Source organism: Neopelma chrysocephalum, unplaced genomic scaffold, assembly GCF_003984885.1.
Source record: "Neopelma chrysocephalum unplaced genomic scaffold, ASM398488v2 Primary Assembly neopelma1_61b, whole genome shotgun sequence".
NCBI classification, from domain to species: domain Eukaryota; kingdom Metazoa; phylum Chordata; class Aves; order Passeriformes; family Pipridae; genus Neopelma; species Neopelma chrysocephalum.
In genome coordinates, this window is record NW_020897717.1 from 5,793,869 (window position 1) to 5,811,783 (window position 17,915).

The window sequence follows — 17,915 nt, forward strand, 5'->3', positions numbered from 1 at the left end:
TACCCTTCTGTCTGCATATTTAAAAGTGGCAAATACAAATACATATATTAAAAAAATGAAAATTACCTAATTATAAGCATATTGTGCAGCATCCCAAAATTTAATTGCTCAGTAACATCAGGATTTGGGTTTTTTTAATGATACAGTACTTGTCCAGCAGAGCAGCTATAGCTCAGTGTTTATCTTTTCAAAACAAAAATACCCATTGACTGTCTTATATTTTGCAGTAAGATTCTTGGATTTATGAAGAACAAAGATCTTCCAATCACTGAGGCAGTATTCAGTAGCCTTGTGAAAGGTCATGCAAGAGCAGGGTAATGTTTAATACCTTTTTTTCTTTCGATTACTTTAGCTTTACTAAAATATAGAGTGATACTGTACAGAAAAATTACATGCTGCAGAATAGAGTGATGATTTTGAATAATAATATATAGAAGACTGTCTCTTTATACATTTTTGAAGCAAAACAAAGCTATTTAACAAAGTAGGTTTTTTTCTTGTGTCTGAAAATCTTGAATTTCAAGATAAATTACTGTACTTTTGTAGTGTTTGAAAAAAAATTACTGCACTTAGTTCTGAACTTTATAATCTATTAAAGTTAAAAGAGTATTTTAAGTAATACAATAATTAAAAGACTTGCACTTTCACCTTTTGGGATTTGCTTTGTTAAAATAAGTTTCTCTAAGCTTGTTGCAGTCTTTGTTTCCAGTTCTAATTAATTTAGAGGATCTCTCTTTGAATTCTTCTAGAGATATGAAGAGTGCAGAAAACATCCTTTCAGTGATGAGGATGGCTGGTGTTGAACCAGGTGCAGATACCTATTTATCACTGCTGAATGTGTATGCTGAAAAGGGTGATGCTGATAGCATCAAAAAGGTATGGCAAGTTCGAGTTTAAATACAACTTGTTTGATCTTTTGTTCAGAATAACTTTGGAATGGTTTCTATTCATGCAGGAGGAATAATAAAGAGTTTTATAATTGGTTTCCTCCTAGTAATTAACAATTTTATTTTTTTAATTGCATCTGAATAGCTGGTTAACTGAAAGCAAACTCATAATTTCTTTAAAATACTTGTCTTTTGATAATGGTGCTTCATTCTGAGACGGTAGATTTGTCAGTGAGTGACTTAAATTTTAGGGATTTTTTTAAAGACAAAAAGTGCATGTGAGGGATTTATGTGTTTATTTATGAAAATAAAAACTAAACCTCCATTATTTTGTTTCCATTGAGCCATTCTTTGGCTGCCATTGAAGCCCCAGGATCTTTCTGGTAAAAAATAAATTTTTTTGAGAGTTCATACCAACAATTTAGGTATTAATAACATGAGGCCGCTTTGCAGTCCTTTATGTAGCTGCAAGCTGGTTTTTTCAAGTATTTTCTCTCACATTTTTTAAATCGAAGAAATATTGGGAAAAAAATGAGAAAAGAAAAATGGTTTGATCTTAATAAGTAGTATCAGGAGTTTAATAAGTAGTATCAGATGTAGAGGACCAAATCAAGGAAGAGGATGTGGGAAACATAATTTTGTTCTGTGAGTTAAAAATTAAACAAATCTTTATCAACCATCATTCTTTCAAAGAAGGTTTGATTAGTTATTCTTCCTTTACAAAGTAATTTCTTTTGAAAGTCATCTCACAATGAGAATACCTGTGCTGTTTACATATATTATTAGATATTAGAGAGAAACTATCTATTATATCCTTTTTAGATGTTCCTCTTTCTTTTTACAGTCTAAAGGTGTTTGGGACTCTCTCAGTACTTCTTGGGTATTCTTTCTTTCTCTCTTTATACCATGTTCCACTTATCTAAACTTGTATTTTTAAAAACAGAGAAAAAAACCAGCTTTTTGTTTGGTTGGTTTTTTAATTTAATTTTATTTTTGTTCTTAAATGTGTTCTGTTTGGAGTCACTTTGGAGTTGATTGAAGTTAAGTTTACTTTGGTTTACAGACTCTAGAAGAGGTTGAGAAGACTGAAGGGTACCTTATGGATAGGATTTTGATGCAGGTGATTTTTAGCCTTGCCAAAGCTGGATATCCGCAGTACATCGAGGATATTAAACAACGCATAAAATTTGAAAGGGAATTAATTCCAGGTATGTCCTTGGTTCCTGTAGCAGGGTGGAGGGGGAAAGCTAGTTTTCTTTTTTTTTGTTCAAAAATAGGTAATTTTGCGCTTTTCTCTTGAATACTGAGGCAAAAGAATATATTTTTTGTTGGTTTGTGGATTCATTTGTGCTGTTTAAGATTACGTTTTATAAAATTTAAATATAAACCAGCATTAATCATTTGCGCATAAAAATTAATCTATGGATTTTTTAAAATTTCTAAAATTCATTAGGATTTTACAGGAAAGCAGGAAGTGTGGAGTCCTTTCTTCAGTCACCACGGTTAAAATTCCTGTTGTGAGAGCTCTTTGTGACTGACATAAAAAAGGGATACTAAATACTGAATATAGTTTTTTTATTATCTACATTGGAAGTCACTTTTCTATCCCAGTATGTGTAATCTGATTGATAACTGTTAATTATACTTCATCCATTTTTTCTTTTTTTTTTTGACATGTCTAGAAATGTGTTTCTCTTACTTAGTTTCTTTCTGTCATGCTGCAGTGGTGATACTTCTGTACTTTTCATTATAATCTAATGAGAAAGTTGAATTTAATTAATAAATCTGAAGAATTCTGGAAAAGGTAGTCTCAAATTTGATTGTTTAATCATGTTTAAAAGTATGTTAATGGTACTTGTCAAACATTTGCTTTACTAGCTTTCACTAATTTTAGTAGTTTAATGAGAAATTGTTATGTGCGCTTTTTAAATTTTGTTGTTCTGTTTTTCAATTGCTAGATGCAATGAACCTGTGTTTGACTCTGATAACTCATGGCTTTGAAGATATAAGCTTTAGTATTTTGAAGTCTTTTAGTCATTTATCACGTGAAAATGTGGACCAGGGTAGCTTCTTCTTGCAACATTGTGTAAATAGAGATATGGTAAGCAGAATAGTAATACTTTTTTTTTAATCTACTAATAACAGTGTATTTATTTAGTTTAATGCAACTGTGAAGATTTTTTGCACAGTTCTTCAAGAGCAAAAGAATAATTTTATTATTTCATATCAACTTGCATAGTAAATTGATTTTTACGAATGAATTATGTTTGGCATGTGCAATATCCATTTTCTAAACATTAGAAGAATCTGATGTTCTTAACAATTTGAGAAATTGAAAAATATATGAAATTAATTTTTGAAATTCTTTGCAGCCTGTGAAAAAGCTGAAGCGATTCTGTAGTGAGTTAAAAGAAGCAAAAATGCACTCGGCACCGTTACCATTTATTTTGCGTTGTGCTTTGGAGGCCAACAAATCAGGTACTCTGCTTATTTAGTTTATTTTACATATGCTTATGTAGACTACTTGGACACTGTTTAATTATTTTGTGAATGTTTTCAGCCTTGGCCATTGATGTGATGAAGATGATGAAAGAGGAAGGCTTGCCACTCAGACCTCACTATTCCTGGCCACTGCTAGTTCAGCATCAGAAAGAGAAGAATCTTAAAGGTGAGTTGTCTGATAAATGCTCCTGTATCATTATTGCAAACCTAGTGCACAAATCTTTATTACAACACTTGCGTGAGATTCATCAGACTCTTGAAATTAAATGAAGACTTTGCTGTGTCTGTCCTTCTTACAAACATTTTTTCCTTCAGAAAGACCTATTTTAAAACCTCTTTCTTGATCTTGATACAGTTCTACAAATTTCAAGTCTTCCTTTGCACAGAAAGATGTGAGAGTGTTTATTTATCTTTTTAACTCTTCACATTCTTTCGGCCTCCCACCAGTTCTTTTTGCTGCTTGTTACCTTTTAGAGTTTACTCTTGAAGAAACTGAAATCCAAGTGAAGAATTTAAAAGTAAGGTTAGGTTATAGTAGCTCTCTTGGACTGCAAACCCAGTCCGTTTTTCAAGCCAGCTTCTTATTATCTGCCGCTAAACCAAACATGAGCTTCGTTACAATCATAAAAACTGCAGGAGAACTTACATCGCTGAATGTGTGAGCCTGACCTGACAGCATACTGATTGAAGGACAAAAATGCTCAATCTTTGGGATTCTTAAGTAGGTTTAAGCATTTAGCATACTTTCCCCTGTTACACATGGGGATGTCTACAGGATATGAATAAGAATTGAACAAATATTAAATTTTAGAGTACAGTATCTAATTCTTTGGTTTGCGTTATTGGTAATTCAGAAAGAATGGTATTGTAAAAAGATGCTTTTAACAGAAGTACTTCCCCCTTGGGGAAACAAAAAACTGTCTTTTTCATCTTATCTCACAGTATAATGTGCTTTAGAATGAGATGCAGAGTTGTTAGTGTGACACTGGGTGACAAACAAAATGCACAAACAAAAAAAAAGTGCTTTTAGCAGACTCTTCATATCGCAATTTTATCTTAAATATACAGTCACATTCCAGTTTGGAAGAAATGCTGAAACAAGTATTCCCTAATTGTTTCTGGCTATAAAAATGTCTCAAGTCTTTTTCAAAAAGCCTTTGTGAAAACAATATTCAGTTTTTATTAACTCCTTAGGCTCTGTTCCTGCTAGACTACTTCCCAAGTTTATGTTCTCCCAGGTTTTCAAATCTGTGAAAGTTCTGTGATATTTTAAAAGTGTGGCAATGTTGTTTTAGTTGGGTCCTTTGTGACTTACTTGAAGTACAACGTTGCCAAAAATAAGTAAATTGAAATCGGTGTCATACTTCTCTGTGTGGATGCTGCCTACTGAAAAAATGTGCTTTCTGTTACTCCATGGAAAATTTCACCTCACTAACACAATTCTAAAAGACGTTGGAAGTGGTTTTAGATTTAGATTTAGCTCCCAAAATTGAAGCAATATTTGAGTGTCAAGAGAAACATAGGTTTTCGTATTTCTTTTAGTCTTTGTCAAGATCAGAAGTTGCCTTAATTTGAATTCCTAGTGTAGAAATCAACTATGCTTTGGCTAGTAGTTCCTGCTGGAAGTCATGTAAGCAAATTGAGAAGAAAACTGATGAAGGAACCCTCAATTCTAGCATTTTTAGCCATTTTCTGTAGAGCCTTTTTTTTTCCTATCTGCAAAGGCATTGCATACGTATACTTCTGTATGGCTGTAAGATAATACTGTGGATTTGCAAACTCATTTTTGTATCCTGGTACTTAGTGTCCAAGTTTACACTGTCAAGTGGAAGCATTACTGCTTCGTGCATACCTACACAAGTCAGTGGTTTTTCAATTTTTAAAATACATTAGATAAGAAGATATCTAATCAATTGCTTCTGTAGTGAAAGATCAGTGTTACTCTTCTTGCTCAACAGTGAAACAAGTTGTCTTCTTTCCCATGTGTAAGCTTGCATTCAGTTTTTTAAAGTTAATAATAAAAAAAAGAATGAGATCCAATATCTAAAAATAGAACCAGTACACCTAAAGAAAAGTAAATAGGGGAAAAAGAAGCCATCCACCCTGAAATTGTGTCATAGAAATAATAGACCAAACAGTAATACTGCAGTGAGAACGTAAAGGTGACAGTACATAGTAAATTACAGAACGGTGCTTTCTAGCAGCAATAATAGAGCTGTGTGAGCAGAAGTATGGACACTGTATCATATCTCATACCATAAGCGAGGTAATAATTAATTTCTCAACAAAGTAGTAATGCCCAGCCTATTGTGTTTGATTTTGTGTCTTGCTATAGGTAAGGCTGGAAATGGAAAAGAACTTTGAGGAAAAACTATTAAAAATCTGTTAGGATGCAGACAGTGGACTAAATAATCATTAAAGAACACAGAATATAAGCAAAAACCCATTTAGAAGTGCAGTATACGAATGTCTGAATTGGTACATATAGTGTGACCCAAACAATTGTACAATCAGTAGCAATGTTTAATTACACGCTTCTCTAACATTTATTACAGAAATACCTGACACTCCATATCAAGCGAAATTCTGCAATTTCTATATTCTGGAATCATATTTGAAAGAAAGTTAGCAATGAAGCGGTGGTTAAGAGGAATGAAACTAAACAGGACCGTTTTTACATGAACCTTAGAGAACCTAACCACCCTGAAATAGCAAACAGTTCTTTTCAGTCATTTTACCAGGCAAATAATTTCAGGTGGGGCATTTCCTTTATTGTGCATCCATTATATAAGTTGATAAATACTTATTTCCTTAGTATTTATTAGGCTTTTAGGAGCGGAAAGAGCTTGCAGGGTTTCAAAGATCAATATTTGGTGAATCTGAAACTGTTACTGGCACTGAGGGTGATCTTGTATCAAGTTATGCACTAAGGAGGGCCTAGTGTAAATAAGCAGAAATATTTGACTTATGCTTGTTACTAAATATTTTATACCTCTCCTTCATCTTTGAATGATCATGTTATGTTTAAAGACAGTTTTTAAAAGTTGTGTATTTTACTTTTGGGTTCTACTAAACCATTGTTATAGACAAAAAGCACGGTTAGTGAATGGTAATTTACTTTGGAAAATAAGACTCTGCATCCAGAGGCGAATAAGGATAGCGATTGCTCAAAGTAACTGCTTGAAATACTGTTTTATAGACAGACTTTTCTGGCAAAGAACATTCTGAGTGCATCTGAAATTACCAGCACAGCAAAAGTGTATGAAATACTATGTTTTCCTGAATGTTACATCACTTTTCGAACTAGAGTTTTAGTTTTTTGTTTCTTTAGAAAAATGCTTTAAGCCAAATTTTACTATCCTTGCACATGTAGGACTGTACATAACTGTCTTAGAAATTCCTCCTGTTCTTATGGGACTGCTTTAGGGAGAAGGCATGACTTAACTGTGAAAAACTTAAGAAATTAAAGGTGGACTAAAATGCAAGCCTCACTTTTCAGTTTTGGAAATGTTGTGACAATCTCATAGCTCGTCTCTTCTATATTTGTTCTCCATTATACTGATTCGAGGTTGGAATCTGTTCTGTTGGGGTGTTTGAGTGTGTTCAGTATTGACAAAAAGAAGAACAGAAATTTGACTGTGTTTGGTTTCCTATTTCTGTCTTTCCACCTATTCATTTATTTGATTCTGTATACTCAGCTCCTGTGTCCTTTCATGCATCAGCTCAAGATCTCAAAAAACCTGTTCTTGATCAAGCAAGAGACTTGACTGTGGGTTTTAGTCATGCCCAGTCTTCTGGATCAGTGGTCTCAGAAGTGAGGTGTGCAAGACAATCCACTGGGCTGTGAGCAGGCTGTTAATAAATAAATATTTTATCCTTTTTTTATGTTCTATTTTTGTGTATGTTTTATAATGCCCATAATATAGCAGTAGAGTGATACATGTGTGTAATTTCTAAATCAATATGCAATTGTTTGGCGGTGTTCTCAAAAACATTTGTGAGACCAGTGTTCTAGATGAACATGACTACACTTCTGTGTCTCTCTTTTCTAGTCTGTTCTTTGGCTTAAAGAGAGAGAAGAGGTTAGTGTATTTTCCAGCATGAGAAGCAAAGAATTTCTGAAAGCACATATAATGCTCAAATCCTTTTTCATGCATGCATTTGAGAATTTTATAGAATTTTAATTGAAATGAAAGTGCTTCATTGCTTTGTATTGTGGAAGGTGTTTATTTGACTTTAAAGTAGTTCTGCTCTCAGTGAAGTAGAACATGTGTGCAACATCGTGTTGGTTTTCGTTAATCTTCTGTCCTCCCAAAACTGTACATCAGCCATCTTAAAAAAAAAAAGTCTACCACACATGCCTTCATTTTAAGTTTGCAATTAGTTTGGTTATGTGCATTATTGTTATGGTATTCCTCCTTAATCTGCTTCTTGCTGTTGTGCTGGTGTTCCATGCCTCATACATGTCCTTTCCTGCTCAGGAGCTGTGCCCTACTCTATACACTAGGGAATGAGGATGCTTAACAAGTCTGTTTTCTATTCTTGGTCTGGATACATGTTTGAACTCAAACCTTCCTAGTTTACCACACCTTATTCACTATGGGATATAGTTCTTAGTCTCCAAACTACTTTTTAGTGATACAGATACAGTTATTTTTACAAAGCTTTCAGCATAAGAGGACTTAATGTATTTTTTGGGAAGTTGAAAACATGTGATAGAAACCAGCTGTCAACATTAGAAAGGTATCAAGAAGTACTGAGTGTCATTATTTCTTTATTCATATTTTTGCAGATTCTGGTCCAAAATCAGAGTTTTGTTTAAGGCAAACTTGAACAGATGATGCGACTTTAATCTAGTGTGACTTGCCTGCATGTATTTTCAAGTGCTCAAAGGGAATTCACATTTGATTATTTGCACCATAGTGCACTCCATAAAATATTCATGGAAGTGTCACTTTTCCATAGGTGGCACTCCAGGGCAAAGACAGGGACTTTGGACATCTTTAAAGTAATAAGTATGAAATGCAAGTTGAAAAAAACATATGCTGTTTGGTACTGGTGTCCTGCAGCAACTGACACATCATTTTTAGACCAGCAAAAAATGATTATACCTGTATTGGTTTTGACAGGGGTGCAGAGTTTGCTAACTGAGGTTACTGTAAGAAGTTTCTGCAAATCAGAAGAATGTGAGCAATGAAAAAGAATGACACATACTCTAAAACTACACTCTAGTTGCTGGACTATTACTATTTGGTATCTGTTCTCTTCAAATGTGTATCTAGAGAAGTGATATACAGTCCAGTTGTGTGAAATGACCTGAACCCTGTAAAAGTTACGATGTAGCTTCACTTGTGAGACTCCAACCTTTTTCTGAATTTCCAGTTTGAAGTTGATGTGTTGATAGAGTAATCAACCTATTTGATTACGAACATGTTATTAGTTTTAAACAAATCCAGAGACAAATCTTAAATGCTTGCCTTGCTAATCAGGGTTGGATATTGGGAACAAAGCTAAGAATGTATGATGTATTGAAGAATGTGTTTGTATCTTGAATTTGATTGTGTACTTTACTTTGTATTTCAGATTTGTTTTTTATGCACAGTATTATGGACATTTTGATATATAGCTCTAAAAGGTGTTTTGTGAACATGAATAACTCGTATATTCACTGTGTTAGAAAACAACTTTGTATACTAGCAATTTCCAAACTGAACTTTCATGTTTTTTATAGTACAGCACTGAACAGGAAGTTTAGTAAATCTATTTTAAATTTCACAATTAAGAATTCTGTTAACATCTAAAATAAAAATGCAGGATTTTTCATGGCAATTTCAAGGAGGGAAATTGAGGAGACAGTTCCTTTTTTTGTGAAGCAGCATTTATTTTTAAATGTTGATTCTCAAGTTTTCATTTTTCTGAAATGCTTAGCCTTACCAATTTTGCCTTCATAGGTGTCTTTGAGATCCTCAAACTGATGCACGAGTTGGGTGTGGAACTTGATGCAGAAACATACACAGACTATGTTTTTAAAAATTTTGCTGATAGTGAAACTGCTCGTGCCCAGCTGAAGGTGAGTTTACATTTAAAATTTGTAAAAGTGACTATTGCATTACTTATTATTCTATGTTCTCTGTGGAGGCTTTAGGTCACAGTAGCTCTTTAAACATGAACCTGGTATGATGAAGCCTGTTCAGAATATTTAGATTACTTTTCAAACAGTTGTTGCACTGATTTGGTTTGTTTACCATGTCTTTCTCCTGCTGCTTTTCTTTTTCTTCTTTAGAGCTAACCAAAATATTTTGCTCCAGACCTAGTAGCTTTCTGTTTCCTGAAGTGGAAAACTAAATAAATAAATAATGCCCTTTTTTTAAACTGGGGATTGGAAGTATTACAATTGTTTCTGGTGGATATTTTTTTTTATTTGCTGAGGAATTGAGAATTGCAGACGTAGTTTAAGTGTCCCAGTCTTTCTGCCTTTGATAACTTTGTCTCTTGCAGTTGATTTTAATACAAAACAATTTTTGATCAGTAGCAACTTATTTGACCAGCCATGTAGACTTCTGTAGAGCACCTTCTCAACAGCTATCAGTACAAGAATGCCAATGTCGTTTGGGAAGAAAGTATTTAAAATGCAAAGTATCAGAATGTCTTATCTGTGTGAAGTTCCAATGATTGATTGCTTTTTCTCTAGAAAAATGGCTGCCTATTTGAAGGTGTTGGACTCCATGTAGCAGAAATAAGATGTGAAGCAGCAAATGGAAGATTGGACAATGTTCTTTCTATATGTAAGTATTTCTCATGTTGCATCTTACTTTGTACTTGGCAGCAGTGTTGATTGGTTGTAGGCTAAGAGATTTACTTGTATTAATATATGAGGTTTAAAGATACATGGGAAATGAGCAAAGTTTCCCTCTATGATGAGATGTCAGACTGTTTAAAACTACCACTTCTGAACAATGTATCATGGTTAAAATCTTCTGTGGTATTGAACCTGGCCACAAGATTTACCTGTAAGTTATTTGCAAATAACATCTTTATTGTGCCTGTGATAGGAGCATCACACTCTTGTAAGCGGAGAGGTTAAGGAAAGGGTTTGTTTTGCACAGTGACTGTTAGGTGGTTAGTGCTGGGATTGCATTTGTTTGCTGCATCAATTACAACAGAATGCTGGTCTAACGATATAGCTCTGAAGTACTACAGAATTATAATGCAAGAACCAGCTTTAAAGAACTGATTGGCACTGACACTAACCCAAGGGTGTTCTGCTGATTTGCTTGTCATGGAAGTTATGTGTGTAAATGTGATTGGTTAATTAGGCGTTGAAGTTGTAGCAGCATGTTTAAGAGTTTTCTCCAAAGACTGTTGTGATTCTTAGTGCTTGCAAAAGTTAATTTATGTCATCAACTGAATGTATGGCATGGGATAATTTACTTGGTTAAGTAGGAATATATGATTATCTTCAAAATTTAAATAATACAGTTGTTATTTGCCTTGTATACTAAGATGTTAATAAAACATCTAAATTTGGGCTAAATTCTGATACAGAAGGATCTCTGTAAACAACAATTTTATGTGTCAAGGCTCAGGGAAAAGCTTAAGCAGTCTTTTGCTGCAGTTGACATGAACTGTTATATTTAACAAATATAGAAATAAGTAGTCTATACACCATGATTCTGGGAAGCCATTGTGTTGCAAATGAAAAAATTGAGTAGTTACTAATCAGTGATTTAATTTTGATATTGGAGATTTATTGATTAGTGAATCTTTAACATTCACCTTACATTTTGCTGCTGTTTTTTTTAAATTACAAAACAAAAAGCACAAACCGAACCATTGATCATAAAAAAATTAAGTACCTAAAAATAACTTGGAATTTTATTTTAAAGGATAACTTTATTAAGAGCAATGAAATTTCTTCTGGAAGCTGAAATAGTTTGAGGTTTGACTTTTTTCCTGAAAAAGTAGACCCACCACTGCACACTCATTTTGTTTAACTGAAATAGTCAGGTTTTAATGTGTTCTAAGACACAAATACCTCATATAGAGTAAATATATATGATATCAAAAGTACGATACAGGCACATATAGTAATGTGCATTCTGTCTTGCTGTCATGAAGTTAGTATCACATAATATGTTATTCAGCTATTGCTGTGAGTTGAATTTAAATCTTGTAGTGGTATTTACAAATTCTGTTTACAAAGACTAGGGTTAATAATTTATGGAGACGTATCAAATTTCTTTGAACTTGAGCTTTAAAGGAAGGTACTCCGTAAATAGTTTACCAAGCTGAAATGAATGCTAGTAAATCTAATTAGCACCTATGTGATGATAAGGCACAGATATTAAACAGCTGATTTTTTGTTTGGTGTTTTGTTTGTTTTTTTTTTTTACTTCTCTCCTTTTGCAGTATTACAAAGAGGGAAAAATAGGTGCAGCATGGAAAATAGTTTGAGATGGTCTCATCAGTGTAGTCAGGAGACGAAGGCTGGTTATTAATCCTGGCTGCTATCTAGGTGTATTGATTCAGCTTCTCATGCCCTATAATGTATAGATTTCTGCTACTGACAAGATGAAAACTATGAAGCATCAGCTGAGGAATCTGGACGCATAAGGCAGCGTACATGAGAGCCGCTTTTTCCCTTTATCATACCGTTCCATTCCACTTCATTGTCAGCCCCTTGATTTTCTCAGACTTGTTTGTTGCTAAGGAAACCAGGTTGCCGATTGTCAGCAGCAGCTGAGCATACTAAGATGCTTTTCTGCTTGTCTTTTTATGAGCAAAAAGTTTAATATAGTGGATGAGAATTTCTGCTGAGGGTGTCTTGAAACCAACTTTACCTGAGATTTTCAAACAAAAAAAATGTTCCAATGTTTAAAACTTTTGATTTTCTACATGTCTGGAGTTAGACTAAGGAAGTGGTTTTAGCATGTTGTTCCTGCCTTTTACTTTCCATGTTTCTTTAGAGCTGGTGCTTTTATTTTGGTTCTCTCCTACCGTGTACGATATTGCAGCCCTTGCTGAAAGGGCCCTGTGCATTCAGGTTTTCACAGCAGTTAATTCCATTGTGATGCTGAAGTGAGATGATAATAACTTCATAGAGGACATAAATGCACCTACTACTGTATCTTTTTTCTTTGCTTGTCTACAGTGCTGGAAGGAGAGGCAGCAATTCTAGAGGAAGAAGGTAGAATGATTTGGAATATTTAGCGAAGAAGTGATGTAAAGATGAGGACATAAGGCATAACTGTAAATGACCTCTCAGGAACATCTAATTTTAAGTGGTTTTGCAGTTTCCTATGTGTTCTAATATTACTGTAAATATTAAGGTTTAGAACTATGTATTTTTCTCTTTTTATCCCCTTAGGTGTAATTTATTTCAGTGGATAGCACTTTAAATGGAACTACTCTTTCTTTCTTGTCAGGCCATTTACACGAGCAGAAGCAAACACCTAAGGAAGTGTTGTACCATTGTTTTTGGTTTGGTGGTTTGTTTTTTTTGTTATTGGTTTTTTTTGTGATATTTTATTTTTATTATTTAAAAAAATAGAAGGCAAAATTTTGAAACTTATGTTAAGGCAAGTATTCAGTCTGAAACAATTAGCAAACCATTTACCTCCAGTGGATCTTTTTTTGTTCCAGCACTAATATCCCAAGTTTTCTTTGTTAGGATTGTTTGAGGTTTGTTTTGCTTTTTGGAATTGGTCTTCTCCTTTTTTGCAGATAAAGACGCTTAGCTCAATAAATAATTCATATGAAACGTAATGTATTAACTATGGACATTAAAGGCAATGAAGAGGGGAAAAAAATCTCTCTCTGAATATTTGATCCCTTTTGAAATGGAGCAGATTTATTGCTGATAAAACCAGGACAGTTTCAAATACCTTGGTATTTTAAATTTCGATTTATAAATGTTTGTCAGCATTTACTAAACGTACAAAATAGTTTTTCTAATGACAGGCTGTTTACATGACCTACTGAGTTGTTGCAGTTCAGGGATTTTTTTTACAATGACTATTAAGAAACATTTCTTTCATTTACAGTGTCTTCAGCAAGCACACCTCCTGTTGATTGTCGTCTGTTTAGAAACAGTCTCGTCTTGGGTTTCAAAAGGTAAGGTTCCTATGTGAATACCTTTTTTTCTTTTTTTTTTTTTGTCTCCCTGTAACAAAATTCTCTTTCTTTTTTGTGGAGTTGAGCACAAGTGTGTTCAGTCTTTTGGCCCCCACTCCATGTTTGAAAATTTATAAGTAGCATTCCATAGGTAACTGGGGATATTGTTGTTCCTCCCTGCTTTCCTCATTTTCCTCGCCTCTGCTATATATGAGCATACATTTAAAGCATTATCTATAGTGGATTAAAAAGAACTTCACTGTTCTTGTTTGTTCTGTGATATTTGCCAGTATATAAACATTTGGGAGTTTATTCACTTTTTTATTTATAAACAGCTATGCTAATCTGAGATTTCCCTAAAGATTATCACTATTAACCAGTAAAGTAATGGGTTGCTTAATGAAGGCTAAATACCAGTAGGAGCATAGGATATTCTGCTACATCAGCTATCTTTCTGTGCCCTCTGGGTTAATATGACTCATGAATGCTCACATGTAACACCTGGTCTTGTGCTACATTGCCAGGACTTCATATTCACAGCCATATGGTCCCGTTTTGCAAGGAGGGTTCCCTGCTAACTTGCAAGGTTGTCTTAAGCTTATGCAAGTACATGTGAATTAGCAAGCGTTTCTATCATGCACTGGGGCATTTGGCCCAGTCAAACATTTAGCACTGTGAATAAGAGTTTTATATTTTGCGGTCAGTATGAGTTAGAACTATGTTTAGGTTGGATAATAGTAAAACATAATAGGTGAACATGACCAAAATAATTTCCTAGTAAATTGCATGTTCTGTCTAGCTGATCCTGCTCTACTGTGAGAAAAGGAGAAGAAAAAGCAAACCAGTGTTGAAATTTGGTTTGTTAACTAGGCCCTAGCTGACCTTGACATCCAAGGGATAAGTAAAAAAAAGTGTTAGATACAACAGGGGTATTTTGCTATTCCTTCTAGCAGTGAGTCCCAGAATCATCCGTTTCAGATGTATTAATTAAAGTAACAGATTTTTGAAACGCATTTTCTTTCTGTAAGTCTTGGTATACAATTGAAGCAGTTTTTGCACTGGAAGGGAAACCATGCCAATATTTACCACACACAACCAACACTAGCGTGAAATACCCCTTCCACTGGGGAAGTGTGCAGATGTTCAGAATGTGATTTAAAGTATCTTGGGAATGTTACCATCTTGCTAGGAAACTAGTTGCTAAAAATCACCGTCTTCTCAAGTAAAACAGTTACTCCCCTCATCATGGACACAGTTCCTACTAGTGTGATTTCAATAGTTATTGGGCATCTGGGCTAAAAACTCAGAATTCTGATGGAAATTGAGGTTGAGGGTGTTGTGGTGGGATTTTTTTTTGGGGGGGTAGTTTTTTCCTTTTTACTCAAGCTTGCCTTGCCACTTGTAAGTTTGGCATAAGTTTTGGTTTATTTCTGTAATATCCCTCTTTTGTGAGCCTTTATCGCTGCCTAGCTTCAGAAGCTATGTACAAAGTTGGCTCTCCCCAGATTTCACCCACATGCTCTTTCTGAAAGCATGGCAAATCATGTTTCATTTTATGTTTTAAACCTAATGCTGCTTTTAAACTAGAACAACCTGAACATGAAACCTGAGGGTATGATAGAAGAGAAGAATATTTGTACCTTTTGTAAAAGCCACAGCAAAATTTTATGGCTAAATACAGGTTTTGAGTGTTTAAATGAGCCGAGTTGAGGACTGGCATACCAAAGTACAGGGTAGCGACACCAAGGACACATGAACAATGTCTGTGGCAGACTAGTTTATGGATTTCTGTTGAAACTGCTCTTCTCTAGTAACTGCTTCAAAGTATTCCCATTCTATTTGCCTGATGTACCATTACTATTTCAGAGTCAAGTACTTTAGGAAATTGATGCATTTGATATCTGCAGTTCATTGTCATGCTGTCAGTGGTGGAGTGAGTTCATCCAACAAAGCTTAACTAACCTCACAGATGACATTTTCTTCTCTCTTTCTCTGTTGGACCTACATTTGACTCATTTTTCAAATACAAGTAGCAGTTGCACAAAAGGAATATATGTTTCAAAGGCTTGAACCTCCTAACTAAAATCCTAAACTTCTGCGAATACTTTCAAGTTTCTGTGCATCTGTTCAGACTGACATCTTATTTTCTTCTTATGACAATTATAGGAAGATAAAATCAGGTCATAAGGTTTTGTTCTCTTGTCTGTGTTAATGCTGTTTTATAGTTGCCAAAAAGTTATAGTTCTTGAAAAGTTACAGCTTCTAGTGAGAATTTTGATGTTCTACAAATTATAGGAATATGTCAGGATTTTTATACTGCAGAGAATTGGTTTTACATTAAGATGTCAGGGTTTTATACTTTTTTGAACTGGTTGATGTATGATTTTTGGTTGATGTACAGAGAAGTGTTCTTCACCAAGTTCTTTTCTATGAAGGGAAAATTTTGTTTTGTTTTCTACTTTTTAAAATATTATCTGTTTATCTCAACTATAATGAATATTATACCTTCAGAGATTTTATTACTTTCTTTTTTTTGCATGGTATAAATGCATTAATAGCTGCCTGGAGTTATCTTTGTGTATTAAAAATCTAATGCATGGGAGCCTAGATTTTTGCTCTAGCACATTCTACATATTGAGTGTTTGCTATGTAAAGTGCAGTTTGTTTGAGCAAAGCTTATTTTCTTGAATTGCTGCCTAGAATGAAGTATAAAATAAAAAACCACAAGTAGGATATGTTAAGAAATGGACTAAAAATAAAACTAAAACACTTCTTTTCTAGTCTTAAGTGGTCTGTTCAGAATGTTGCATTATTTAATTTTTTTAGCAGAAATTATGACCATATGCAGTATAGTAAAAAGTCCAATACTCTGTACAAAATTAGTTTAATTGTATTTCAATGTTATCTAAATAATAAAATCCTCAGTGTTAATGTTCTGTGTTGTTTTAAAGAAAGATACAAGCATAAAATCATTTTGATGCTTTTCATTTGTTATCCTTTGCTGCCCTCTTCAGCTCAGATGATGTACATCTTTGGAGTAAGGTAAGTGGAGATAAAACTGTAAATAAAATCCAGATTCTTTAGGCACTGCATGTTTATGGTGCATCACTGTAAATCTGAATTCTGAGCCTGATAATTGTAGACCTGTTTAATTTGAGCAAGACTTCTGTTAGTGGCAGATTGTACAAGTGTATGAAATTGAGTTTTCAACTTGGACAGTTAAGTGTAATTGTGAAAAATCAAATGTGGTGTTACCATGTCAAGTAGCTTATGCTACTGCAGTTTTTAGATCAATGTTGTTACAGCTGAAGATAGTTGTAGCTTCTGGAACAAGGTCTGCCATGGTTGTGCTGTCTGACATTAATTCACTTTCCTGCCCTCCCTAAACTTAGTTCCTATCCCCGCACTAGTACTAATAAAATAGTAAGGCATAATTAGTTTTTAAAGTTTTGGTCATATAACTTAAAACTGAAATCAACTGAATGAAATCAAGGGGAAATTACTAATCATCTTGCCATCCCTGGTATGGGCTACATTAGAAAGATGCTGCAACATAACGTGGTCAATAAATTTTGCAGAACATTAGAATAGATGTTGGCAGATACTGACTGGAATGTGGTTACAGAGTTTGGGAAGGGATGCATTGTGATTTTTGTTTTTATTCTTCAGTACTGTTACTGCTGACTAATGAAAGTATATTTTAGATTTTGCAAAGAAATCTTGGAATAAAATGGAACTTGGCATTTGGAATGTCACTGATTACTGATTTATATAAAATCAGTGCAGGGTTTTTTACATTTTTCTACCGTTTACTGTTGTGTGATGATTCTGGTGAGAGGGTGTTTTTACCCTCTGCCTCTCTCCTTCCTTTTTTGCATTAAAAAACTCCCAAAAAAACCAGAGGGGAGAGAAAGAAAAAAAGGGGATCTCTCTTGCTCCCATTGTGAAAATAATTTTGAAGGACAGTCTGAGAGCTGAATAATGGTGGTCTGCGTATGAAGTAATAACTAGACTTACTTCCTCTTCTTCACAATGGAAGAAAGATAAATTTTGTTGTCTTCACTAAATTTAAGAGTTAAAATGTGCATTGAACTTCTAAAATAAGAAATACTAACTTGGGAAATAATAGATACTTAGCATTAGAAATAATAGCACACATTAATTTTTTTTCTATATTTCATCCCTTTTATTATTCTGAGATTTGATTCAAAAGAACTGTGTTATGACTTCCTTGGATTTTATTGTAGTGCGTGTTCATTTGTCGTAGGAAGATGAGGGCAAAAGGGCAGAAGAAAGCTGTAGTTTAACTGTGCGCTGTGTCCATGATGTTGATAGAATGAAAAGTAGTAGATAAGATATTCAGTAGCATGTTTGGTACTTTATGGCTTTATTTATCCGTTTTCATCAACAATT

The 17,915-nt window shown here is 34.1% G+C and overlaps 1 protein-coding gene across 1 annotated transcript in view; it reads left to right on the forward strand.

Annotated features, from left to right (window-relative positions):
* LRPPRC (leucine rich pentatricopeptide repeat containing) overlaps window positions 1-17,915 on the forward strand; it is an 87,318-nt gene that overhangs the window by 14,171 nt on the left and 55,232 nt on the right. The window contains exons 6-15 of the mRNA XM_027681869.1: window positions 228-314; window positions 750-876; window positions 1,951-2,095; window positions 2,846-2,988; window positions 3,260-3,365; window positions 3,448-3,555; window positions 9,341-9,459; window positions 10,081-10,174; window positions 13,433-13,502; window positions 16,517-16,544. Of these exons, the coding sequence (XP_027537670.1) occupies window positions 228-314; window positions 750-876; window positions 1,951-2,095; window positions 2,846-2,988; window positions 3,260-3,365; window positions 3,448-3,555; window positions 9,341-9,459; window positions 10,081-10,174; window positions 13,433-13,502; window positions 16,517-16,544 (1,027 nt within the window). The remainder of the gene's footprint in view (window positions 1-227; window positions 315-749; window positions 877-1,950; window positions 2,096-2,845; window positions 2,989-3,259; window positions 3,366-3,447; window positions 3,556-9,340; window positions 9,460-10,080; window positions 10,175-13,432; window positions 13,503-16,516; window positions 16,545-17,915) is intronic.